Source organism: Erinaceus europaeus, chromosome 12 (genome assembly GCF_950295315.1).
Source record: "Erinaceus europaeus chromosome 12, mEriEur2.1, whole genome shotgun sequence".
In the NCBI taxonomy this organism is placed as follows: domain Eukaryota; kingdom Metazoa; phylum Chordata; class Mammalia; order Eulipotyphla; family Erinaceidae; genus Erinaceus; species Erinaceus europaeus.
In genome coordinates, this window is record NC_080173.1 from 92,427,393 (window position 1) to 92,454,298 (window position 26,906).

Consider the following 26,906-nt stretch of genomic DNA (forward strand, 5'->3'; position numbering starts at 1 on the left):
GCATAAGGATCCCGGTTCGAACCCCGGCTCCCCACCTGCAGGGGAGTCGCTTCACAGGCGGTGAAACAGGCCTGTAGGTGTCTATCTTTCTCTCCTCCTCTCTTCCCCTCCTCTCTCCATTTCTCTCTGTCCTATCCAACAACAATGACAAGAATAATAACTACAACAATAAAACAAGGGCAACAAAAGGGAATAAATAAATAAAATAAATATAAAAACATTTTTTTTAAAAAAACAGAAAATACATTGTTTACCGAAAGAAAAAGGCAAGGTGTTCACTTCTGTAATACGTTACTCTGTGGACTGTGTACAGGTAGCGCAGCGGGTTAAGCACACGTGGCGCAAAGCGCAAGGACTGGCGTAGGATCCCGGTTCGAGCCCCTGACTCCCCACCTGCAGCGGGGGTTGCTTCACAGGCAGTATAGCAGGTCTGCAGGTGTCTGTCTTTCTCTCCCTCTCTCTGTCTTCCCCTCCTCTCTCCGTTTCTTTCTGTCCTATCCAGTAGTGGTGCCCTAGAGCTCAGCTGCTGTGTTCCAGACTTCAGTTCCCCTAGTTGATGACTAACTTGGAAGAATATAGAAGGGTGAATATCTGTTTTCATCCAAGTCAAATAATTCACTAGAACTCCTGAACTGTGCATACATACACACAGAGAGACTTGAGAATTTCCAATTTAGTTATTTAAGCAAGAGATTCTGTTTTATATTATTGACAGATAATGCCGTCCTTGCATTTAAAGAACACGATTTGTAACTGAATCTCCATTAGTCCTGTGAAATTAAATTACTAAGTCATGAAGTTTGGAAAGATTATTCCAAACACTTGTAAAATGTACTTGAATATTAGAGGAATATAGTATAAACAGGTGAACATTTCCATAATACATAACTTTAATTCAATAAAGATTATAGACTTATAGGTAAAGAATTTTCAGCATCTATAATTTTTAAATGAGTGTAATACTATCTACAGTATATTTACACTGATGTCTCAGTAAGTTAATGTTGAATGCCTAGTTCTAAGAATTACAAATCCACATGTCTCCATAAGCCTGCCTTTTAGCTAAGTAGATAAATTAGCATATTAAAAAGTTAAACATTGGTGTAGTTACTGATGTCATTGTTGTTGGGTAGGACAGAGAGAAATGGAGAGAGATGGGGAAGGCAGAGGAGGAGAGAAAGATAGACACCTGCAGACCTGCTTCACCTCTTGTGAAGCAACTCCCCTGCAGGTGGGGAGCCAGGGCCTCGAACCCAGATCCTTACACCGGTCCTTGCGCTTTGTGCCTTGAGCACTTAACCCGCTGCTCTGCCGCCCAACTCATGGTACTGTTAATTTTAATGGAGAAGAAGCTTGACTCAGTTTAATCAGAAAGTCAGAAGCACTGAGTAATTGAAGAGATTCGCTGTAAGGATTGGCCGTGATGCTAACCTTGGAGTACCTGTCTTTAGAAGGCCACTGTCCTGTAGCTTGTGCTGGGCCTGAGATGTGCAAAACTAGCAGTCAGGAAAGTAAAAGAGAGGTATCAAACCTGAAATCTGTGAGAATGGGCAGAAATGAATATTCCAGAGCCTGGAATACATCATCTCTCTTGCTGCTTCCAGGCCTGCGATTCTGGGGGTGCAGGGTAGCCTGCAAAAGAGCTGGTGGGTGCGCTTCACCCTGGAGTAACACATCAACTTAACCCAAAATTGTGACAAATGGATGAATTTGAGAGGTTAGCTTCAGCCCAGACAAAGTGGCAAAAGGTAGAAAAACTGCAGGCCCAGTGCTACCCCAGACCAACAAGATAAACCAGCAAATGCATGCAAGTTAGAAGCTCCAGTTGTGCCTGAACTTACACCAACTTCCCGAGAGTAAAATTTAGCTACTACTGTATTTCCTCCTTCTAAATCTTGTGTAAGCCTACTGAGGTATCCCCACTGATAACTATCGGGAGAGAGAATTCTGACCTAGAGCTGTCACCATTCAACCTTTATTGTCTTAGCACCTGGAAACACCCTTCATTCATTCATTCATTCATTCATTCATTCATTCATTCTTCCAAATGTGGAAGTGACAAAACCGTTTATGCCCAAAATGCTAGAATTTACCCTCCTACCAATATACCTCTCAGAAAACGATGCAAGCTTCCTTTATTCATCTTTGAATGGTACTCATATCTCTTCAAGCTGAGCCTTTGCCCCTTTGGTAGTAACCTACAAATAAGTATTTTGAGTAAACTGTTCCAGGTACCAAAAAAAAAAACAAAAGAAGAAGAAGAAGAATGTGACAAGAGACTATAGTAACAAATTAAGAGCTCACTGCACTATCTGTTGAGTGTTCCGAAAATGAGTTTTGATATTCTCTTTTAGTAGTTAAGCAGGAGACCGCATTTCACTGTTAGGATGGCCATACCAATCTACTTTCAAAATGGAATGATTTGAGAGCAAAAAGGGGTTGCAGTTAATGATGCTGGGAGCTTGAGTCAGAAGGAGGTGACCCTAGTCTCAGTGGTTGTCAGAGTGGACCACAGTAGAAGTATGCATATTCCTGACAAGTTATGTACGTGATTTTTAAAATGTCTCAGCCAAGAATTTTCCTTCTGTAAGAAGGTTCCTACTATCACCGTTTATTGTAGTTTATTCCTTCACATCATATCTGAATCTCTGCTGTCTTCTGATCTTTCGCAGTTCTTTGAAGTTCCATTTGATTCCAACATGAATAGGACGAAGAACAGACCTCTGGTTCGTGGTCAAATCAGGTAAAAATCATGTAGGGAGCTGGGCGGTAGCGCAGCGGGGTAAGCACACATGGCGCAGAGTGCAAGGACCAGCAAGGATCCCGGTTCAAGCCACTGACTTCCCCACCTGCAGGGGAGTCACTTCGCAAATGGTGAAGCAGGTCTGCAGGTGTCTATCTTTCTCTCCTCCTTTCTCTCTTCCCCTCCTCTCTCGATTTCTTTCTGTCCTATCCAACAACAACAACAGTTATGACAACAATAAAGACAACAACAAGGACAACAACATGGGAAAAATGGCCTCCAGGAGCAGTGGATTCGTAATGCAGGCTCCAAGCCGAGCGATAACCCTGGAGGCAAAAAAAAAAAAATCATGCAGGTGTCTAATGTGTCACATTAGAGAATATGCATCTGTTTATGTACCCTGGGAACTCTTCAAGTACTCTTCAAGTCTTTTGCCTTCAGCTGTGAAATGGAAATAGCACACCCACAAAGATGGGTATTGGTAAAGGTTAAAGCAGAACCGTTATCATAAGGGATCTGAGAAATCTAATTAACATTGTTTAACCATTGTCTCTAAAACCTACTTGACTAAGAAAACCTTTTTTAAAAAATTTATTTTATTAAATAAAAAATATCAACAAGACCAGAGGATAAGAGGGGGTATAATTCCCACTACCAGAGTTCCATATCCCACTCCCTCCATTGAAAGCTTTCCTATTCTTTTCTCTCTTTGGAAGCATGGTCCTCTTTTTTAAGAACAAAAATATATGTAACAGGTCTGGGAACTGTCTGGTCTGCCTATATCCAAGTGATAGGGATTACTTCTTACTCATGTCTTTCTACACAGTGAATTGTATTAATGAGTGATTAAATGAGTGTTGTAAAATTTAGACTGTATGAAATGGTGGTACATGGTTTAGAAATAAGGACTGTTTGGGGGGGTCGGGTGGTAGCGCAAAGGGTTAAGCGCACATGGCGCAAAGTGCAAGGACCAGGCGTAAGAATCTGGGTTCCAGCCCACGGCTCCCCACCTGCAGGCGAGTTGCTTCACAGGCAGTGAAGCAGGGCTGCAGGTGTCTGTCTTTCTCTCTCCTTCTTTGTCTTCCCCTCTTCTCTCTGTCCTATCCAACAATAGTGACAGCAACAACAACAATAATAATAACAGAAACGAGAACAAAAAACAAGAGCAACAAAGGGGGAAAAATAGACTCTAGGAGCAGTGAATTTGTAGTGCAGGCCCGAGCCCCAGCAATAACACTGGAGGCAAAAAAAATATATATATATATATATAACTGTATTTTTTAGTATTATTTTTTGTTGGATAGAGACCAAGAGAAATTGGGAGGAGAAGGAGAGATAGAGAGAGAGGCAGGGAGACACCTGCAGCCCTGTTTCACCACTTGTGAAGCTTCACCCCTGCAGGTGGGGACCAGGGGCTTAAACCTGGTCCTTGTGTACTGTAATGTGTGCAGTTAACCAGGTGTGCCACCGCCTGACCCCCTTCAGACAGACATAGACTTGTTTATTTGCAGTGGCTAGAGATGAAATTATTTCATCAGCATACATTGTTTCTGACAAATCCATACAGGGTCTTAGAAGAAAGAGAAGTCTTAAGCATCCCCCCCCCACCCCAGACAAATTGATAATGCTGTAATATGCCCAGTAAAGTACTCCTTCAATTACTCTCCTTTCCCCCAAATTCAATTAGGTTGAACTGAAAGGCATATAAATATTTTAATATCACTAATGGTTAATAATTAAGCATTTTACTTCCTGGAGACCTTGAAAACCAGCATTTAAAAAAATTTTTTTTTAATCCAACAGATAGCACAACTTAAGAAAAATAAAAAGAGCTCAGTGGTTTATACAAACTATTCTAAATCACTGAATTCTTCCTTCATAGTTCTACAAAATAGCCTCATGAAACTTAACATTTATTGGAGCACACTTATAGGTCGAATAATCGCACATCTAAAATTTTAAAAAAATACAGGGAATAGATAAGTTAGATACAATTAATTCCTGATCTTTTAGTCATTCAATGTTAAGTGTGTTTAAACTGCATTGAAAGGGACTATTAGAATCAAGTAAAAAGAGGTAAGGAAAATCTTATATCTACTTATGCACTTTTTTTTGTTTGTTTGTTTTGTTTTTGCCACAGGTAAAGCTATACTTATGTTTAGAAAATGTCAGAACCACTTTTGAGGTATATTTTAAGAGATGAATGCAAGCTCTGTAGCCTATCTTAGAAACTAAAGCTTCTCGTGATACTTTTCAGATCACAATTAAGTTCTTATTATTTGGAAATTGTGTCCAGTCTTTGCCTGAGTGAAGTCACACTTTCTTTTATAGCTAAGAGGTAGGCACAGCATTCTTCCATCGATCAGTCACATAGTTTTGATAGGTAGTGGCCCGTGATTCTGCTTGGAGCTCATCTGCTCATCTTAATTTGCCCAGGGTTTCCTGTGCTCAGGAAACCAGTATCTTTTTTTTGAATGCCTGAGGCTCTGAGGACCCAGTTTTTTTTTTAATATTTATTTATTAAAAATAAATATTTAAAAATGTTGTATTTTGTTGCCCTTGCTGTTTTATTGTTGTAGTTATTGTTGTTGTTATTGATGTCATCGTTGTTGGATAGGACAGAAAGAAATGGAGGAGGAGAGAAAGACAGACACCTGTAGACCTTCTTCAGTGCTTGTGAAGCGACTCCCCTACAGGTGGGGAGCCGGGGGCGCGAACCGGGATCCTTATGCCGGTCCTTGGGCTTTGCGCCACGTACACTTAACCCGCTGTGCTACAGCCCGACTCCCGGAAACCGGCATCTTGACCCTGGTCCTCATGGTCCCTTCTCTTGGTAGGAGAGAGCTTCCAGTACATTTCCTAGTCTTATTAAATTTATAGCCTAGTCTTTTGTTTGCAGAATGACCCAGCCACAGTCACTTTTATGAAACTTAATGTCCAGTTAAGAAAGTCAAATTATAGACATAAAAAAAAAAAGATTCAAGCATTTTTATAACAAGGATGCATTTTACTAAATAGGGACAAAGATCTATTATTTTAGAGCAGACATTTTACATAAAAAGACATAATTGCCAAACTGGAGGCTTTGTATTGTTAGTATTGAATATAAATTAGATAGTCATCTGCTGCGCAGGTATATTATAAATAAGTGGGAAGAGGGATGTAACAGAATGCCAAGACTTTCTATAGACTCAGTTATCAGGTTTGTTATTGTTGTTGTTGTTGTTGTTTTTAATCGTTGGTGGTTCTCATACCTCATTTTTTAAATTTTATTTATAAAAAGGAAACATTGACTAAACCACAAAATAAGAGGGGTACAACTCCACACAATTCCCACCACCAGAACTCCGTATCCCATCCACTCCCCCGATAGCTTTCCTGTTCTTTATCCCTTCTGGAAGTATGGACCCAAGAATCTTGTGGGATGCAGAAGGTGGAAGGTCTGGCTTCTGTAATTGTTTCCCCACTGAACATGGTCATTGACAGGTCAATCCATACTCCCAGCCTGTCTCTCTCTTTCCCTAGTGGGGCGGGGTTCTGGGGAATGGGAGCTCCAGGACACATTGGTGAGGTTGTCTAATACCTCATTTTTGTAACAGCTATTGAGCCTTTAAATGCAAAACCTCGTCAGTTTGTACCCATCAGTTAAGTTTTTTTTTTTTGTGTGTGTGTGTGTGTGTGTGTGTGTGTGGCTGACCTATAGGCTTTCCATCCTAGCTTCTGGGAAAGCAAGTGGGGGTGGGGGTATCCCTTACATATTTAGTATTTTTATTTTATACTTTTATGTTGTTGAATCTCTCTATTTAGATTTACCTACTGGGTGGGGGTAGATAGCATAATGGTTCTGCAAAGAGATTCATGCCTGAGTCTCCAAAGTCCCAGGTTCAATTCCCCGTGCCATCATACACCAGAGCTGAGCAATGCTCTGGTTAAAAAAAAAAAAAAAAAAAAAAGATAGACAGACAGACAGACAGATAATTTATTTATTTATTAGGAGAGAAACAGACCAGAGCACTTTTCAGTTCTGGCATAAAGTGGTGCCAAAAATTGAACCTGGGGCCTCAGGTAGCTCTAAACGCCAAGCTATATATCTCCCCAATCCTGGATTTATTCTTCATTCCAGAAAGGATTCGAGGCATGATAACATTGTTGTAATCAAGCAGATAATGAAAGTCAGGGTGTTTAAAAAGAAAATTGAGAATAAAATCAGAAGATCACAAGAAACATTTAGCAAGTTCACAGTTAATAAAGATGAACTGTTAATTTCAGTCCATGTCTCCTAGTGAAGTCACAGTTATGTTATAATGCTAACCTTTGCATGCATTATTTCTATCAGAATCTCTCTGTAGCACCATGAGACAGAGACTGTAGCACTGACACCATACTCAGATGAGGACCCGAGGCTCCAAGTCATTCAAATAATTGACAGAACCAGAAGTCGGCCTAACCCATCTGCTCCACACACATCCTGAGTTCTCAAGATGACACAACTACCTTGATAAGTGCCATGGGCTATAAGAAGAAAGTGCTACTCTAAGGAGACTGGCCTGCATCTAGCAGTTCATCTTAAGCTAGGAGTTAAACTGAGACAGTTTAAGAGGAGGTGTGCGTGTATCTCAGATGATGACTAGCGTCAAGGAAATGATGATGGTTTGGTTATGCTTGGTAGAGTGGGATAAAGGTACTGTCTGACTATTCAGATTGCCTACACCGCTTACCCCAGTCAAATTCTTTGTAATGCTCCTCTCACTCAATTAGGATAGTGACTGTATTCCATCCTCTGTATCGAAAGAGAATGATAGTGGTAGTCACCAAATTTCCTGATTTTGCAAGTCCCTCTATATAAAGTCCATTTGCTTAGAAGAGACAAAAGAACATAAATGGATGGAAAGTATGATGTACCCAGAGGTGGGGTGACATTGTAAAGTCCTTGACTATTGAGCGGCACTGCCGATACTCCAAGTCAAAAGGGTGGAAACACTGCAGGAAACAGAACACTCTAGGGTTTGCCCTCTCTCATGCTCACAGTTCTCTTAAAGGCAGGACGTGCAAAGTGCCCAGCCACCTGGGTCTTGTTCCCTCCTATAATATAATTCAGTGAGGATCACACTGGAGTGAACGTAGTTATTCTTCTCTAGAATCTATGTACATAAGCTTACAGATACTTTGGGGTTGACTTCGGGGGACTTTGGTGGATCATTTTTAGTATAGCTTCACCTAGGACAGGTCAAAATGCACTGAGTATAAACTGCAACGTCCCTGGGTTTCAAGAAAAGCCGAGTGCATCCTGTCCTGTTGCATCTTGTCGATCGATCGATCAGTCTCTGGACACTTGTCTTTTCTTTCTTCTGAACTGCCTACTCTTCTGTCTAAGTTGTTTCAGATGACAAGAGACAATGACTTTGAATATGTTTAAGGAACAGGGAATAAATAGTAAAGATCATCCTCCTGTAGTCAATTTCCATAAAGTTAGGCACTAGAGAAATATTAACGTAGTAGAATTGTATTCGTGATTTAATAATAGTTTATACTGTGGTAGGATAGCAGGGGTATAACAGCTGTCACCAATGAGTGCTCCCTTCCCCTTTCTGTTATTATTTTTTTTAGAAGCCTTTGCAGTTAAAATAATATGAGTATAGTAGCTGTGGAATTTTATCACTGTGTGTTTCACTTCCCCAAAGATAATACAGAGTGCAGTACTTTTAGTTATCCCATGCCTAGATAAAACACATATTCTGTATGTCTAAAATATCACGGTTTAACAAAAAAAGAAAGAAAGAAAGAGAAAGTGATTCTCAGCTATTTGGGAAAATACTGCTTCTCTTGCTTTTCTCACTAGGTTAAAAAAAGAATTTATGCTAAAGCAAAATATTTAAATATTTCCTATTACAGAAACACAGAAGTTACTAGTTATTCTGATGATCTATTCTAAAGAACACTGCGCCTTTGCAATAGTTTCAGGTGGTTAATAGAAATATCCGTTTGCAGCTTCTGTTTACCAAATGCAATTCCTGTGGAAACACTTGACCCCATGGCTTTCTGCTTTTTACTTCAGCTCTGGGACCTTTATGATAGAATTATTTATCAGAGTCTTTAATGGCTTGGGGCCCACTTGATGAACTTGAATAAATAGTGTCTCTCATCACTTTAGAAGCATCCCAAATGCACAAGGGTAAGCCTGGAGCCATGGTGCATTTGGCTAAAAGAGCTCTGCCATCTGCATTCGAAGACGTCTGGAGAAAAGTGCTACAGAGGGTCAGGACACTGTTTTAACTTCTGGTCTAGGCTCTTCACACAGAGTTTATCCCTATTAACTTGGAGCCAGACCACTATATCTGTTCCCCTGAGGGTAAGTATCAGCACAGCTCTGTCACTGCCCGAGGGATCCATGGCCTCTGGTATTGGTCACATCACAGGCAAAATCAAGAAGCGGATTATCTAATACATCACTAACTACCCATTTCTTTTGTTGTTGTTTTAATTGTCTTTATTTTTGGAGACAGCCAGAAATCTAGAGGGAAAGAAGAGACAGAGAGGGAGAGAGAGCCAGAGAAACAGACACCTGCAACACTGCTTCACCACTTGCAACGCTTTCCTCCTGCAGGTGGGGACCGGGGGCTTGAACCCCGGTCCTTGCACATTGTAACATGTGTGCTCAACTAGATGCACCACCACCCTCCCCCTCTAGCCATCCATTTCTCTGCAATTCTTTCTACTATCCCACTTTCCTTCACCCTTACCATGTCATCTAGATGTCCTTTATCTGTGAACTCTCTCCACTTAAGGAAGCCCTGAGTCTATTTTGCAAACGTTAGTCCTAATTGAATAAAATAGATTTGTTAGTTTTAGGGTGGCCAAAGGTAGGAATCAGATGAGGAATGTTGAAAAGTGAGTGTCCACAAGTATCAACAGTTCACCCCAAAATAAACCTTCATTCTTCTTGCTAGGTAAGAGCAGTTATCTTCCCTTGGCACAAGATAGTTGCTAAAATCTGATGCTTACTTTAGAAGTTGGGGCCTTATAGTGCCCTGGGAACCCTGTTTTGATCCTGTGGTTTTTAATCCTCTTATATATTTTATTTATTTATTTATTTATTTATTTATTTATTATTGGTCAGAGACAGAGAAATTGAGAATGGAGGGGGAGACAGAGAGGAAGAGAGACCCCTGCAGCTCTGCTTCACCACTCATGAAGCTTTCCCCCTACAGGTGGGGACCAGGGGCTTGAACCTGGGTCCTTGTGCTCTGTAATGTGTGCGCTTAACCAGGTGGGCCGCCACCTGGCCTGGTTTTTAATCCTTAAGACCTGAGACTAGTGTGCCTGAAACAGGTGTTCTGATGAGATTCTCCCTGGATCTCCATCAGTAGCATCTCCTCTGCTGGGTCCTGTTCTTCTCACTTGATGTTTGGGCATGTGGCCACTCCCTGTACCTTAGAGAAGACTCTTAAATCAACCGCTGTGTCTCATTTTCCAGTTACCTCTTTTAAAGCCTGATTTTTTGGACAGACTTGCCTATTCACCACTTCACGGGCTAATAGTGTAGCTTTCATCTTCACTATTTATCACTGCCTTTGCTGTGTATTTCCCTTTTCACTTCTCTCTACTTACTGTCTCTTTTTACTCTTTCAATCTCACGTTCACTTCAATTGATCCACATCAAAGCGATAACCTTCGCCCTACCTCCCTGCGTCTTCCCACTAAGTCCTCTATCCTAATCATCCTAACTCCAAAACTCTGTGAGAGAAAACTTGACTGCCGACGCACAAACCAGATATTTCACCCCAAGTTCAGTTCCCTAGCAAGGCAAAAAAAAAAAAAGAGCATGGAGATCATTAAATGTGGTGACTGAGAAGCAGGAAGTCCCAAAATTCACTCCTCCCAGGGGTACTTCCACCCAGCTTGAGCTTACACTTGGCAGATGTGAGTCCCAAGTCCTCCTGCTATCTAGCAGCCTTCTACTTATAATCCCCACTTCCCAGTACTTTCTCTCAAGTTTTTTCTGTGCTTTGTAATCAAAGCTTACAGGGAAGACTTTTTTTTTCTCCCATTTTTATGGGAGGAGTGATGATTTACAGTTGGACATGGTCCTCTTCACCCTTTCCCAAGAAGAGATTAGTAAGTTGAATACTTACTGAGTCTTCCATTTGGCCTTAGATGTGCAGATCACATGCCTTCTCTCATCACTGTATGTGGGAATTTTTCTGTAATAATTGTTTTGTTTGTTTGTTTGTTTGTTTGCATCCAGTTCTGTAAAGTTGATGTTTTCTGTTCTCTTGGCTTTCAGAGAGGACTGAGGGATGCAAGTAACTTGAATCTGTTGTTTGTTTATTTATTTTGATGCATGCACCAGGGTCTCATCCATGTGAATCTCCTGGATAGATTCCATAAGATGCCATCATTATCTAACTCAGGGTTTCTCAAGCTTAAATTTGCTGATTTCCCTACATAGTAAAATTTTCCTTGGTCCATTCTAATTAAAATCCATTATCTTTGAGAATGTCAAGGTTTTGTGTGTCTTGTACACATCTTAGAATTAGACAATCCCTTGTCCAATTCAACTCGCTAAGAATTTATTGATTACCTTTAATGTTACCATTACCCCTTCTGCCAGATTTGGTTGCTTGGTTGGTTTTGTTTTTTTTAATTATTGTTTTATTTTTTATTTTAATTAATTAATTTATTTATAAAATGGAAACACTGACAAGACCATAGGATAAGAGGGGTACAACTCCACACAATTCCCACCACCAGGACTCCGTATCCCACCCCCTCCCCTCATAGCTTTCCTATTCTTTATCCCTCTGGGATCATGGACCCAGGGTCATTATGGGGTGCAGAAGGTGGGAGATCTGGTTTCTGTAATTGTTTCCCTGATGAACATGGGCATTGACAGGTCAATCCATACTCCCAGCCTGTCTCTCTCTTTCCCTAGTTGGGCAGGGCTCTGGGGAATCGGGGCTCCAGGACACACTGGTGGGGTTGTCTGCCCAGGGAAATCTGGTTGTCATCACGGTAGCATCTGGAACCTGGTGGCTGAAAAAAGAGTCAACATATAAAGCCTAGCAAATTGTTGACTAATCATAAACCTAAAGGCTGGAATAGTGCAGATCAAGATTTGGGTCTCCGTTTTGTAGATAATTAGTAGGTCTATTTTAGGTATATTCCAAAGGGCCCATGACTATATTAGTGTTTTTTTTTTTTTTTTTTTTTTCTGAGCCTGACATCTGATATGTAGGTGGATCCAAGTTATTGTCTAGGGAGATGATGCCATGGCTGGAGAAGGGACTAGAAAGCTGGAGCAGGGAAGAGAGTAGCTCCCAAATATGGGAAAGGTGTTGGTTTTTAATCCGGAACACTGCTCAGCTCTGCTTTATGGTGGTGGTTGGGAGGTAAGGCTACTGTCAACCTGAGATATCATGTACCTCAGGCATGAGAGTCTGTTAAGCACTTGCTGTGTTCATTCCCTCACCATCACTTTGCTTTTACAATACTCAAAATGCTTATACTCCCAGCGAAAAAATTAGCCAGATACATAAAATGCTTGGCGGACAGGACAAGATAGTCCATCAGTAGGTCTTGACTGAAGTGGCTGAGTGTAGGCAGGCAAGCAAGACATCCTTTGGAAAGTCCAAGGAAGTGAAGACAAAGGGCAGAGATGACAGTGGAAGAAGCATCCTAAGAAAGTCAAGCTTGGACTATGCCTCCTTCCTTTTTCTTTTAAAACTCATCTATGTTTTGATGACATCGCCTTTAAATTGCTCGTTTTTCCAGCACAGGGAGGTTGGCAGGGAAATAACGCATGTCAGCAAGAGTTTTTCCAACTTAATGGATCCGATGAGAGAGATCCCTAACATATGCTATAGGTGTGGGCTGTAAGCAAGAGCGATAGAGGGCTAAGAGCAGAGTGAAAAGTTATTTAGAAAGGATAAATGAAGCCCCTTGTCGTTGGGGTCAGCCCATACTTGGTTTTAAAATGAATGGTGAAGATTGAGTTTTCAAAAGAAAATGAATGGATTGTTTAGTTGGCATTATTAACTTAGAGAACAGGGTTTGACTTCAGTATGATAGGGATTTACAGGAGACATTTTTCAAATTTACTGAAGGTTTTACCAGTAAGCACTTAAGCAAATGTAAACATTTTGTGGCTGCAGGGGAACTGTGGATAGTACTCTTCACCCAGGCACCCCTAGTTTAGGAGACGCAGAACACCCAGACCAGGCTGAAAGTCTGTACTTTCTGAAGATTGTTATGATTCGTTTCTTGGTATGTACACATTGCAAATGTAAGAAGAACATAAACATTGTATAAGTCTAGAAATCTATGATATATATATTTAGTTTAGCCAGACATGTGAAGTGGCAGAAAAGACGCATTTAGTTCCAATTCAGTGATAGTTTGGGCACTAATAGAGAATATTTTGTTCTTAAACTCATTCAACACTGTGAACTGTGAGCATGAAGAGTCAAAAAAAAAAAAAAGAGGTTTTTCACATGTCATCCTGTTTAATCACTACAGTGAGCGAGTAAAGTAGCACTCCTCTCATTGTCATAAGAAAAAAAAAAAAAACTAAAGTAAGAATACTTTGCAGCATCCTGAGTTGTAAACATTCATCGATACCAGTCCTGGGAATGGGAGATACTTCTTCAGTTTCCCCTGCCCCTTTTTATCACCAAAAATATTAATGTGAAGAGTTAACTGCCATTCCTTATGCCACTGAAGATAACAAATGGATCAGGTGTTGGGCTCCTAGCCCTGAGATTTCAAGTTTGATCCCTGCCATTGTATGTAGCAGAGTAATGCAGTGGTCCTTTCTCTTCAAAGAAGGGGTCGGGCAGTAGCGCAGAGGGTTAAGCGCACGTGGCTCAAAGTGCAGGGACCAACCAGTGTAAGGATTCCGGTTCGAGACCCCAGCTCCCCACCTGCAGGGGAGTGCTTCACGGGTGGTGGAGTGGGTCTGCAGGTGTCTGTCTTTCTCTCCCCCTCTCTGTCTTCCCCTCCTCTCTCCATTTCTCTCTGTCCTATCCAGCAACAACGACAGCAATAACAGCAATAGCAATAACCACAACAATGATAAAAAAAAAAAACAGGATAACAAAAGGGAAAAAATGGCCTCCAGGAGCAGTGGATTCGTGGTGCAGGTGCTGAGTCCCAGCAATAACCTTGGAGGCAAAAAAAAAAAAAAATCAGTATTTAAAAACAAAACATTGTTCCGTCATTTGCATTATTTGATGTTTTGTTTGTTTGGTATTACTCTGGCACATAGGGTATCGGGGATTAAACTCAGGATCTCACGCTTCCAAGGTTAGCATTTTCCTCACTGCACCACTGCCCGTACCCTGCATGGTTTGCTTTGACAACATTCTGGACACTGGTCTTGGATCCAGGGAGTACAGATAACAGTGCAGAAGCAGGCACCAGAAAGCTCCAGTATGGTGAGATGGGAGATGTGTAGCCAGGTAGCAGGTCATCTTAGCATAAGGACTAAAATGCTCTGAGTGATACAGACAAATGCTCTTGAAGTGCTTTTTTTTTTTTTTTTACTGTTCAGGCTGAGCATTAAAGGAGGAATTTTTTTTTTAAGTCACCACACAGGAGCAGCATGAGAGGTGTTTTGGCTGGGGGGTGGGGAGGGCGGGGAGTGTTTGGGGGCAAAGGAACTGCATGCACTTCACAGAAGCCATCTTTCATACAAGAACACAGATTGCAAATCCAGAGCCCGTCGACCAGATCCTAAAGAAGCACTTTTATGTCTGGCTTGCTGTGCTTCTCTACAGTTGCCAGTAGTTCAAAAATAGAAAATATCCAAATGAAACCTGAGATTTCTGGGCTTTTTTTTTTTTTCTTGAACATTCCCACAAGCTGTTTGTCAGCCAAAACTGAACGCTGTTCCCTCAGTCCTTACCACTCTTTTTTTTTTTTTTTTTAATGTGGGTCCTTGCTGCTTCTCTAAGTCACCACTATGGATGGCTGTGTTTGCAAACAACAGCTCACACCAAAGACACTAGTTCCAAGTAGGCTTTACAGGGAGCCAGTTCCCTGCATCTTCATCTTCATCTTCATCTCCAGGTAGCTGCACTTGCAGGCATGCAGCCCCCTGGGTCACTTAATTTCCTAACTTCATTGTTTTATATATATATAAATTACGGTTTTTAAATGTTTAGTTGATGTTTTATTTTTAAATATTATTTGTTTATTATTGGATAAAGACAAGTTAAGAAGGGAGGGGAATAAAGAGGGAGAGAGACAGAGAGACACCTGCAGCCCTGCTTCACCACTTGTGAAGCTTTCCCCCTGCAGGTGGGGACCAGGGGCTTGAACCCAAGTCCTTGCACACTATAAGTGTGCGCTTAACCAGGTGTGCCACCGCCTGGCCCCTAGAAATAATCATGTTTTATTAAAGCGTGGCAAAGCCTTTGAAGTTCATCGACCTTCATTTGATGAAGGTGAACAAAGCTACTTTTTTTTTTTTTTTTTTTTTATCTTTTTACTAGAGTTCAGTAAATTGAAAAGGGAGGAGGAGGTCAGAGGAGTAAACCTTCTGTCTTAACTAGGAAAAAGATCTTACACACACTAATTGTTATGGGATCATAACAGACGTGATGGTGGAATTCAGTAGGTGGTCCCTGCTTTCAAGGAGGTTCAGAATACATTGAGACTGGACCATAATACTGTAAAATTTATTGTCCTGTTTTGGGGGCCAAACGGTGGGAATCTCCTTGCTTTCAAAATTCCAGAGTCTTTGTACAAATGGCTTATCCTCAGTTTAAGCTAAACTGATGTAGCAAATGTAAAGAATCACCATTTGCTTTTCTAATGCCCTGGATTAGAAGACTGACTCTCAGAGGGCCATGATGAAATGCAGTTCACTGAAGTGATTTTAGTTTATAATCAAGTTTTTTTTTTATTTTATAATAACTACATTTCTCCTACTTTCTTATCTTACTCCCAGAATATATATCGTGTTACCATTTTCTTTCACGTTTTTTTTCTCACTTCCGATTTTACACTAGTCCTCTGTGATCTTGCAATATCTTTTACTGAGCTGTGTTCAGAAATTGAAAAGTTCTAAATAAAATTCTGGGGTTACATTTTTAAAGTAGTCACCTACAGAGGCTTAAAAAAAAAAAACTCAGGTCAAAGCTCAAATGTGAAATTTATGGAGGAAACTAAAGTTAAATTGGCTTAGCTTAATTAAGTTTGGGGATTTTCTTGGTTTTGGAAGAAAGCAAAATTTTATTTTGCAACATAAAAATCAGTTATGCTCAAAGAATGACCAAGAATTATGAGGTTATTTTTCTGTGTGTAAACCAATTACTGACAGAACTGCTCAAAATATAAAGTGTTCTTGATTTCATATAACATTTCATAGACTTCTCTGACATATTACTAAGCAGAATAACAACATTTCTCCAGACTTAAAAAGTCAAATAATTTAAATTACATTTATTAAGTACAGTAAATAGGCATCAAATTAAAGGCTATATACTTCCTCTCATTGGTTCCTAGTTGCTATATAGAATTCCACTCTAATAAAGCTGCTCAGAACTGATATTTAGTCAACAAAGAACTATTGTGTTTTGTGGAAGAAATAAATAATTTATAGTAATGTGTTGACAAATTTCCCCCCATTTGTAGTCTATTAGTTTCTTTTCTGCAATTGCCTTGGGCAGGAATGTCACAACTAGAAAGATCCCATGCCTTGATGCCCAGTGGAAAGATATCTCAATTTAAAATGTAATTCAGTTTTGAATATGAGTTTGGAAATAAATCATCATTCAACCCTCAGCATGAGCCACGAACCTATTTGCATGAGGGAGTGAATGAATATAACAGAATGTTTTTAAGTTCAAGAAAATCACTACGTCTGTTTTTTTCTGTTGCCATTCCCCCTCTGCCATCAAGTAGTGCTGTTTTTCTCCTGTATATATTCTGTTTTTATTAAAAATTAGAAACATCTTGTAATATCATACACTCTTCACCTGCTTTTCTGATTATTCTGACAGTTTACTCCAGAGAGAACCAGTTATAGAAATATTAATTCCTCTATTCTTAATAAAATCCACTACTGTTAAAAAAAGAAATATTTAGCCGTCAGTCAATCCAATGCTAGGGTTTGTTTGTTTGTTTGTTTGTTTGTTTTTGTAATTCAATATAATAACACAACGTTCTTATTTATGACACAGTATATAACACAAAGTGATAATTCAGATAGAAAGATTGGCAAGATAAGGTCACTTGGATAGTGTGTGCTTAATCTGTCATGTATATGACCCCAGGTCAAGCCTAGCCCGTACCATACTGACAAAAGCTTCAGTGCTGTGTAAAGTCTTCTTCTCTGTCTCTTCATCATTCTATCTGGGGGGAAAAAAAAAATCCACTTGGAGCATATACCCATCATACACTCCTCATTTGTAATTAGGAAATAACATTCTTGAGTATATATACACATGTTCTCATCCTAATATAGATCTGTATGTTTTTTGTACTTTTGAAAACATAAATCAGGGAGAAATAATGATTATGATAGCCAAGTTACTTGGGAGCTTGGTTTTTTTTTAAAATCCCATGGCTTGGCTTTACCGTACTGTACTTGACCTCATCATGATTTATGTCATTTCATGCTATCTGCTAATAAGTAGATACTGATAAGACCAGGTGATCTGATCTGTCTGATCTAAGGTTGTAAGTAACTTAATATTTGGGGGGAAAATGTTAATTTCAGAAATGCTTTAACAATTTAAGCCCCAGTGTCAAAATTCAATCAGTTCACAAATTTGAAGCATTAAGTGCTTAGACTAAAGGAATGTTGACTCAGAACTGAAATTTAGACAAATCACGAAATTGAGACATTCAGTCTTTTTTTCCTCTGACATATTGAATTAACAGCAATTCGGAAGTTCATAGGAGTATAGCTTCACAACGCAGCCACCACCACCAAAGGGTCTGTGTGTCACCCCCACCCCATTATGATGGACCTGATACTCCTTTGCCCCACAGTTTTTTGTTTTTGTTTTATTTTGTTTTTCACTTTGGTGTAATACTCCAAACCCAGTCCAGGTTCTGTTTTGTGTTTCTGTTTCTGTTCTTACTTCTCAACTGCTGTCTGAGTGGGGATCATCCCATATTCATCCTTCTCTTTTTGGCTTATCTCACTTAACAGGATTCCTTCAAACTCCACCCATGATGAGGTGAAGAAGGTGAATTTATCATCTTAATAGCTGAGTAGTATTCCATTGTGTATGAAGACCACAACTTAGTCACTTATCTGTCGTTGGACACCTACCTAGGTTGCTTTCAGATTCTGGCTATTACAAGTTGTGCTGCTATAAACATAGGTATACACACATCTTTTTGGATGGGTGTGTTTAGTATATGAAGTATCTCCCATTTCACAGATCAAAGAACTAAGGCCAACAAATTAAATAATATGTTCAAGATCACCAACGCCAACAGGGTAGAGGCATAACCTTCCCTGTCATCCTTTTTTTTTCTTTTTAAAACATTTTTAAACTCTTCTTTTTAAGAATATTTTATTTATTTATTAATAAGAAAGATAGGAGGAGCAAGAGAAAGAATCAGACATCACTCTGATACATGTGCTACTGGGGTCTGAACTCAGGACCTCGTGCTTGAGAGTCTAATACACTTCATCCACTGAGCCACCTCCCAGACTGTGCCCTCTGATCTTTTCACTGAGTCTTTTTGTGGAAGCCAGTTTGACTGGGGTTTCAGTCTTGCCATCAAGAGTTCTACTAGACCCCTTACTTTATAGATGAGGAAACTGAGAAGCAGAGAGGTTAAATACTGTGTGTATTTCTACATAGCTAGGTAATGCTGGCATCAGAACTAGAATTACACTGGCTGGTTCCCGTTCAACATGCTATAGTTATGCTGCTACCTGCGAGCCAGACTGTAATAATAAAATTAATAAATAAGATTAAAGAGAGCATTTAAAAATACTTTTGCTGAGGCCAGTGGTGGCACACCCAGTTAAGCACACTTAATCACTGTCACAAGGACCTGGGTTCAAGCCCCCACTCCCCACCTGCAAGGGGGGACACTTCATGAGTGATGAAAAAGGTCTGCCAGTGTCTTTCTCTTCCTCTCTATCTCCCCTTCCTTCTCAATTTCTCTCTTCTATCCAATTAAAAAGTAAAATAAAATGGAAAAAAAATGGCCTCTGGGAGCATAGTGTAGTCACCAAGCCTCATCGACAGCCCTAGTGGCAATAAAAAAAAAAAAAAAAAAAAAAGTGTGTGTGTGTGTGTATGTACACACACATATATGTAATGTTTTTGCTGTGAATTTTTTTTTTCCCCCAGAGCACTGCTCAGCTCTGGTTTATGGTAGTGCTGGGGATTGAACCTTGGACTTTGGAGCCTCAGGCATGAGAGTCTCTTTGCATAACTATTATGCTATCTACCCCCCACCTTGAAAAATGTTTCATGATACACAGTTATGGAAAATAGTACAGGGAACCACAATATACCCCATTCCCCCACAATCAGCAGTTATCAAGACTTAGCATCTTCTGCTTCATCTCACCTTTTTAGTAGCTAGACATTTTAGCTGTGTGACTAGATTGAATTGAGGTAGAGAGAGAACAGAGAGACTAAGGAGTACACCTGCAGTGAATCCCGTAGTGGGATGTCAGAGCCAGCTCATCATCTTTTATTCTTTCTACTGGAGTGTATCAAGTGCTAAATAAAAGCAACAATAATAATAATAAACTAGAGGTGGACAACCTAGGCAGGTCGGCCATTCTCATCATTGGAAGTAAAGATGTAAAACTATGGACTCGCCTGTGTTGACTTAGCCACACATAGGACATGGTTCCAGCCAGAATCTTGGGCAGATGTGAAACGCCAGCAGGCCTCCAAAACACCTGAATTCCTAACAGGTTCCCCGACAGTGCTGGTGCCCTGGGTCATGGTCCCAGGGAGCGCCCTAACATAGGACCACAGGGGTGGGAGACATGTCAGGTGGGAAGATGAGCCCCTCTGCGCCAAAGTCACTTCCAGCCGGGGGAAATCCTTAGGAGGAGGACTAAGCAGACTTGAGAGAACACTTGAATGAACGCAAACTGCTAAGGCCTTTAAATGATAAGAAGCAGCAAAAAGGCCAGTGTAAGGGGGGGAAAAAGCCCTAAAGATTAAATTACTTAAATAAATAAGCAACAATTAGATGAGAGATAATTCGTTGCTTGTGTGTATACGTGTTCTAAATTTGGGGATACTTTCCAAAACCCTTCTAGGAGTGGAAAGAGCAAGATATTTTTTTAAAGATATCTATTTATTTATTTCCTTTTTGTTGCCCTTGTTGTTTTTATTGTTGTTGTAGTTATGGTTGTTATTGTTATTGATGTCATAGATGTTGGCTAGGACAGAGAGAAATGGAGAGAGGAGGGGAAGACAGAGGGGGAGAGAAAGACACCTGCAGACCTGCTTCACTACTTGTGAAGCGACTCCCCTGTAGGTGGGGAGCCGGGGGCTCGAACCAGATCCTCATGCTGGTCCTTGTGCTTTGCACCAGGTGCACTTAACCTTCTGCGCTACCGCCCGACTCCCCAGATGGGTTTTTTGATCAAAGACTAGGCAGTGTGATTAGGAAAAAGAGTAGTTGGCCTAAAATAAATAAATTACAGTAACAACAACAAAAAGCAGGGGGTCGGGTGGTAGTGCATTGGGTTAAGTGCGCATGGCGTGAAGCGCAGGGACTGGCTTAAGGATCCCTGTTAGGCTCCCGACCTGCGGGGGGAAGTGAAGCAGATCTGCAGTTGTCTGTCTTTCTCGCCCCTCTGTTTTTCCTTCCTCCTCTCGATTTCTCTGTCCTGTCGAACAACAACAGCAATGATAACAACAACAATAAACAACAATGGCAACAAAAACGGAAAAATAGCCTCCAGGAGCAGTGGATTCTTAGTGCAGGCACTGAGCCCCAGCGATAACCCTGGAGGCCAAAATTAAATTAAATTAAATTAAATTAAAAAAATAAAAAGAAAAAAAAACAGTTTTTGACAGATTGGCACAGCAGGTCTTTTGAGATTTAATCCTGATCACATTTCATTAGTTTTCAGGCAGAAAACCACAGTTGTGTTCAACAGAGATAAAACGTGAACACACTTTCCAGATATCATTGTACATTTAGAAAAATAGAGGTTACTGTTAAAAAAAAACCAACTAAGACTTACTAGAAACAAAAATATTTATGCACATATTACCGAGAGAGCAAGAGACAAGTAAAGAACCAGGGAGTCGCTCTAGCACGTGCAATGCCAAGGATCAAACCTGGAGACTTGCACCCACAAGGCCTGGCCTCTGCTTCTCAGTCTCCTGCCACAACACCATATCATTTTAAAATTTCGTGGTAAATCAAACTTTACAAAGGGGTCTAGGAGCCAGGTGGTGGCACGCTTGGTAGAGCGGGCATGTTACAGTGCACAAGGACCCACGTTAAAGCTCCACGCCGCCACCTGCAGCCAAACTTCAACAACAGTGAAGCAGTGTTGCAGGCGGCTCTCTTTCTCTTTCCATCTCCCTCGCTCTCCAGCCTCTTTCTCTCTGTCTCTAGCCAATAAATAAAAATTGGGGGGGGGGGATTGAAATGCGGCACAGATACCCCAGAACTTGTGTTTATCTCTTATTTTTTTGCTAGTTTTCTTCCTACCAGTCATTGCAAAAAGAATCTTGTGTTTCTTTTCCTGATGTACTTTCAGTGTAATACAGTGTTTATTTTTTTTTAATTTTTTATTTAAGAAAGGATTAATGAACAAAAACATAAGGTAGGAGGGGTACAACTCCACACAATTCCCACCACCCAATCTCCATAACCCACCCCCTCCCATGATAGCTTTCCCATTCTCTATCCCTCTGGGAGCATGGACCCAGGGTCATTGAGGGTTGCAGAAGGTAGAAGGTCTGGCTTCTGTAATTGCTTCCCCGCTGAACATGGGCATTGACTGGTCGGTCCATACTCCCAGTCTCCCAATCAAATACCTAGGAATAAAGTTGACCAAAGAAGTGAAAGACTTGTATGCTGAAAACTATGAATCGCTACTCAAGGAAATAGAAACTGATACCAAGAAATGGAAAGATATCCCATGCTCATGGATTGGAAGAATAAATATCATCAAAATGAATATTCTCCCCAGAGCCATATACAAATTTAATGCAATACCCATCAAAGTTCCACCAAGCTTCTTTAAGAGAATAGAACAAACACTACAATCATTTATCTGGGACCTGAAAACACCTAGAATTGCCAAAACTATCTTGAGGAAAAGAAACAGAAATGGAGGTATCATACTCCCAGACCTTAAACTATATTATAAAGCCATCATCATCAAAACAGCATGGTACTGGAACAGAAATAGGCACACAGACCAGTGGAACAGAATTGAAAGCCCAGAAGTAAATCCCAACACCTATGGGCATCTAATCTTTGATAAGGGGGCCCAAAGGATTAAATACAGTGTTTTATAACCAAGTCCATGCTGTTACTCTTTGTTCAGTTCGCCTCTGTTACACTGTCTTTATTTCAAATAAAAATTGAATTGACCTGCATGTAATATGTGGTTAAACCATAATGTAAAATTATGACTACCCCACCCCACCCCAAACTGAAGGGAGAAGGCAACCAGTGGAAGAGAAAGTCAAGCCCAGAATACTAAAGATAAAAAAATACACACTGTGACCTCCAGCTTGTGACTGTGTCAAAGACTCACTCAGCAAAGGAGGAACCACGTTCCTTGGCTGAGCTGATCTGCTCTACCTGACAGTCTTGCAGTATCTGAGAGACACATTCAAGTTGCCAGCAGACTGAATGCTGTTGGTTTCAACTGGCCATTTGATGCAAAGTCTGTCTGCCCCGCCACTCAGACAAGCAGAAAAACCCTCAAGAAAAGCAAACCTGATGTTCATTTTTCTTCTCCTGTTTAAAAACCCAGCAAATTGCCTTTACTCTGAGTTTGCCCAGAGGCAGTGTATAGGCCTCTCAGTGGCTTCCCAAGCCGTTTTGTTCTCTTGACACCTCCTAGCCCTCGCCCCGCACTCACTGTATGTGTCCATGTTTTCTCACTTCTGTGCACCCTGCCTGCTGCTCCCACTGCCTGAACCAACCCCTCCTCTCTGCTTTTCACTGTCCATCTTCTACCTGTCCACTAGGTTTCAGTGTAAACATCACTCCATCCTAAAAACCCTTCCTCCTGTCCCCTACCCGCCCCCCACACACATGATTGATTATCATTCCCTGACTACCCTGTTGTTCTCTCTTGAACCTCTCAATTATTACTGTCTGTTTGACTGCTTCCCACACCAGTGTTAAGTGTCTGCATGACAAGGGTCACATCTGTCTTGCTCACTGTACTGTATCCCAGGCCTGCCCTTTAAATATGGATACGCATATATTGTTCTCCAGTTGTCTGCATCTTAGGGAGTACCGAGTAACCCATTAGGCTGTTTTTACAGTGAAGTAAACTGAAGGAGCGTTTGTACTGACAGGAAATTGCTCCCAGCTAAAGAGAACCAGCCCAAGACTCCTGCCCCCATAGGTCCTAGCAGACCCAAGAAATCAGAGATCAGGGTGTCATTACAGCACTGTGTCCATACATTACAGCAGTCAGGCGGCTTTGTGTTACATGGTAAGCCAGTAAATGTCAGTAGGATTGCAAGTCCTATTTCCAAGTTATTTTACTTATATATAGTCTTGTAAAATGGAAATAACACTATCTCAATATACCAATCATGCTTTATTAATGTCGTTTCATTTTGCTTTTAATGCCATACCAGATTTGACAGTTGACATTAGTTCTAGAAAGAGACTTTCTTATCTCCTGCTAGTAGTTGAGAAAACTAGTCTAACCCCTCTGGAGTACAGATTGCAGTGTATGTCAAAAACCCTAAAACTGTCTCTGTCATCTGTCTCAGCAGTCTCACACCTAGGAATTTATCCTGATCAGAGCTGGGACTCTGACTACGATATTCATCCCAATATAAGATCTAATTAAATAAGAAAAGAAAGAAACATAAGGGAGCATTGGTTGTAATTAACTGTGGTATGTCCACAGGCAAAGTCACTGTGTATTAATGACGATATAAAAACTCAATGATGGGAGCTGGTTAAGCGCACGTGGCGCAAAGCACAAGGACCAGCATAAAGATCCCCCCCCCCCCACTCAGGAGTTGTTTCACAAGCGGTGAAACAGGTCTCCCCCTCTCTGTCTTCCCCTCCTCTCTCCATTTCTCTCTGTCCTATCCAACAAAAATTTAATCAATAACAACAACAATAATAACTACAACAATAAAAACAAGGGCAACAAAAGGGAATAAATAAATATAAATTTAAAAAAACATTAAAAAAAACTCAGTGGCATAGGGAAACTACAAAAGCCATTTTTCGACAAAGTGACTAAGTCACAACTCGCTTTTCGTTTTTTTTTTAACATGTTATCATTAAGAAAAGGCTAAGAAGATAAAAATCAGTGTTTCTTTGGATACCCTAGAATTTCTTCGTGAATTTTTTTTTGTCATTGCAAATTTTCTGAAACACATATTGTTTATTATGTACTTTACAAAAAATAAAGCATCGCAGGACAATAAATTTAACAGAGTGCTGTGGTAACACTTTAGCCCATAACACAAAAAAGCCATAAAGTTTAGCATTTCAGGGACTGTGAGAGAGTTTCCTGAAGTACAAGGCACTGAGCATGATGGTGATTATCTGGGTAAATAGAGTCGTTTGTGTTTACCTGACTTGTCAATCCACCCAATTATCATTTATGTCACTGAGCACACTGACTCAAACAAAATTGAGCCCCCTCGATTTTCTGTGACTCCAACAAGGGTCAGAAACTAAATTTCCACCACAAATTGCCTATCTCAAGAAATTAAATTCATGTGTGCTTTCCTAAAAGGGCTTTTCATAACACTAATACCTGACTTCAACTGGCTCCCACAGTCCTCGGAGAGGGAGTGAACAAACTTTTTTTTTTTTTTTTTACACAAGGTTCAATTCAGGAAAAATAAAAATGTTTATGGGCCACATTTTTTTTTTTCTACCACCCAAAATAAAACCATTTTTTAAGAGCCCCACTAGAGGGGAAATAACTTCTTATAAGCTATAAACTTATCTTATTGCAAGATGAACAGCACTTAGAATATTTGAAATGCTTTTCAGCCATCTAAATTCTCCTTCTGAACATGTGAGATGTAACAGCACACGTCTTCCTAAATCTTTCATCTGGAAAATTATACTATCTTTTCCACCGGGAAGTTTGGCGGCCCTGAGTCACGTGGTATACGTTCCTCCCTTAAAGAAATCCATTTCAATAGATGCTGAGAGATAGAGTTAGGGAGGGGAGAGGGGAGAGGAAACCTAAGGATGCAAGAAACAGGCCAAGTGTGGGGTCTGCTCTGTCAGTCTTTAAAGAGGGAATGGTAGAACTTCAGAGAAACTATGAACCAAGGAAGTGGTTTAAGGATGCAGGAGTTCATATTCAATGCAATTAAAAGGTAGATGGGGTTTGGGGCGCAGTTAAGAGCAAAAGTGAGACATTTGCCTTTATAAATTGAGAAGGTGGCTGAAAAGCATTAAGATGCAAAGCAGAGCACAGTGTTTAATGATCAGGAACCAAAAGGTAAGAATATAAAAGATGATGTGGGGGGGGGGGTCTTGTTGGAAGAAGCTAGGAATATTTTTAGGTATATTCCAAAGGTTCCATGACTTTATTAGTTTTTGCCTGTCCCCCACAGCTAACATGCAGGTGAGCTAAAAGTATTGTCTGGGAAGATGGTATCAGAGTTGGGAATAGGTCTAGAAAGCTGAATTAGGGCAGAGAGTAGCTCCCAAATACGGGGAAAGTATATAAATACCATTAACCATAAACCCCATTGCAATGGGGTGACTTTTTCCTCCCCAAGTGGGAGAACTTTAACGATATTTGCTGCTGTCATGTAAGAGGATAAAACACCCTTCGGGGAGGTGCAAAGCGCAAGGACCGGCGTAAGAATCCCGGTTTACCCCCGGGCTCCCCACCTGCAGGAAAGTCTCTTAACAAGCCGTGAAGAAGGTCTGCAGATGTCTATCTTCCTTTCCCCCTCTCTGTCTTCCCCTCCTCTCTCCATTTCTCTCTGTCCTGTCCAGCAACGATGACATCAATAACAACAACAAAAAAACAACAAAGGGGAATAAATAAATAGGTTTTTTTTTTTTTAAACCACCCTTCAGGGTGTTGGGGGCTAGAGTAAATTCTTAAGTATTGAAAGGGAAAATGAGTTAATTGGTCATTATGAGGAACTGGGGAGGAAATCAGTTAGCTCTAGCCCTGCACCAATGCTGCTCAGCCAACCTCTTGGCACGAGGATAGCCAGTTACCGTCATGATGGGGCTTTCTCCAGAAGAAGTAGGGTATCAGTCCTGGAGAGGGTGGGTACTGTAAAGTCAGGACAGGATAAGGGTGAGGGTGCCAGAATAAATGTGGAACGAAAACTGACCAGAAGATTCCACAGGGGGTCGGGTGGTAGCACAGCGGGTTAAGCGCACGTGGCGCAAAGCGCAAGGACTGGTATAAGAATCCCGGTTCGAGCCCCCGGCTCCCCACCTGCAGGGGAGTCGCTTCATAGGTGGTGAAGCAGGTCTGCAGGTGTCTCTCTGTCTCTCCCCTTCTTTGTCTTCCCCTCCTCTCTCCTTTTCTCGCTATCCAACAACAATGACATCTATAACATCTATAGTAATAACTACAACAACGATAAAACAACCAGGGCAACAAAAGGGGAAAAAATGGCTTCCAGAAGCAGTGGATTCGTGGTGCAGGCACCAAGCCCCAGCAATAACCCTGGAGGCAAAAAAGGATTCTACAGAGGTTACCACGAATGAGGGATGGGAATTTCCCCCTTAGGGGTGAACATTGAACTAAGTCTCTCAAGTATGGCCCTGGGTTCTGCCACAGACAGACACCTGGACAACTTGTCCCTTGTTTGTTTTCTTTCGCCATTAGTCCCTCCTCCGCCCCCCACCCCCATTGGATTTCATTCCCAGGGCAGCGAGGTCACAGGTGGAGGGCAAGGGGGCAAGGACTGATCACCACATCAGAGCATGAGTCAGAATTCTCCCAATAAATCATTCCCAGTTTGCATGGTATATTACCCTGGCTTCACTTGATAGTTTC

The 26,906-nt window shown here is 40.9% G+C and overlaps 1 protein-coding gene across 4 annotated transcripts in view; it reads left to right on the forward strand.

Moving 5' to 3' along the window:
- The window catches only part of LOC103110066 (protoheme IX farnesyltransferase, mitochondrial), a 131,433-nt gene that overhangs the window by 83,889 nt on the left and 20,638 nt on the right, over positions 1-26,906 (forward strand). For all 4 annotated transcript variants that reach the window (XM_007519211.3, XM_060204457.1, XM_060204455.1 and 1 more), the window contains one exon: positions 2,673-2,743. In XM_007519211.3, the coding sequence (XP_007519273.2) occupies positions 2,673-2,743 (71 nt within the window). The remainder of the gene's footprint in view (positions 1-2,672; positions 2,744-26,906) is intronic.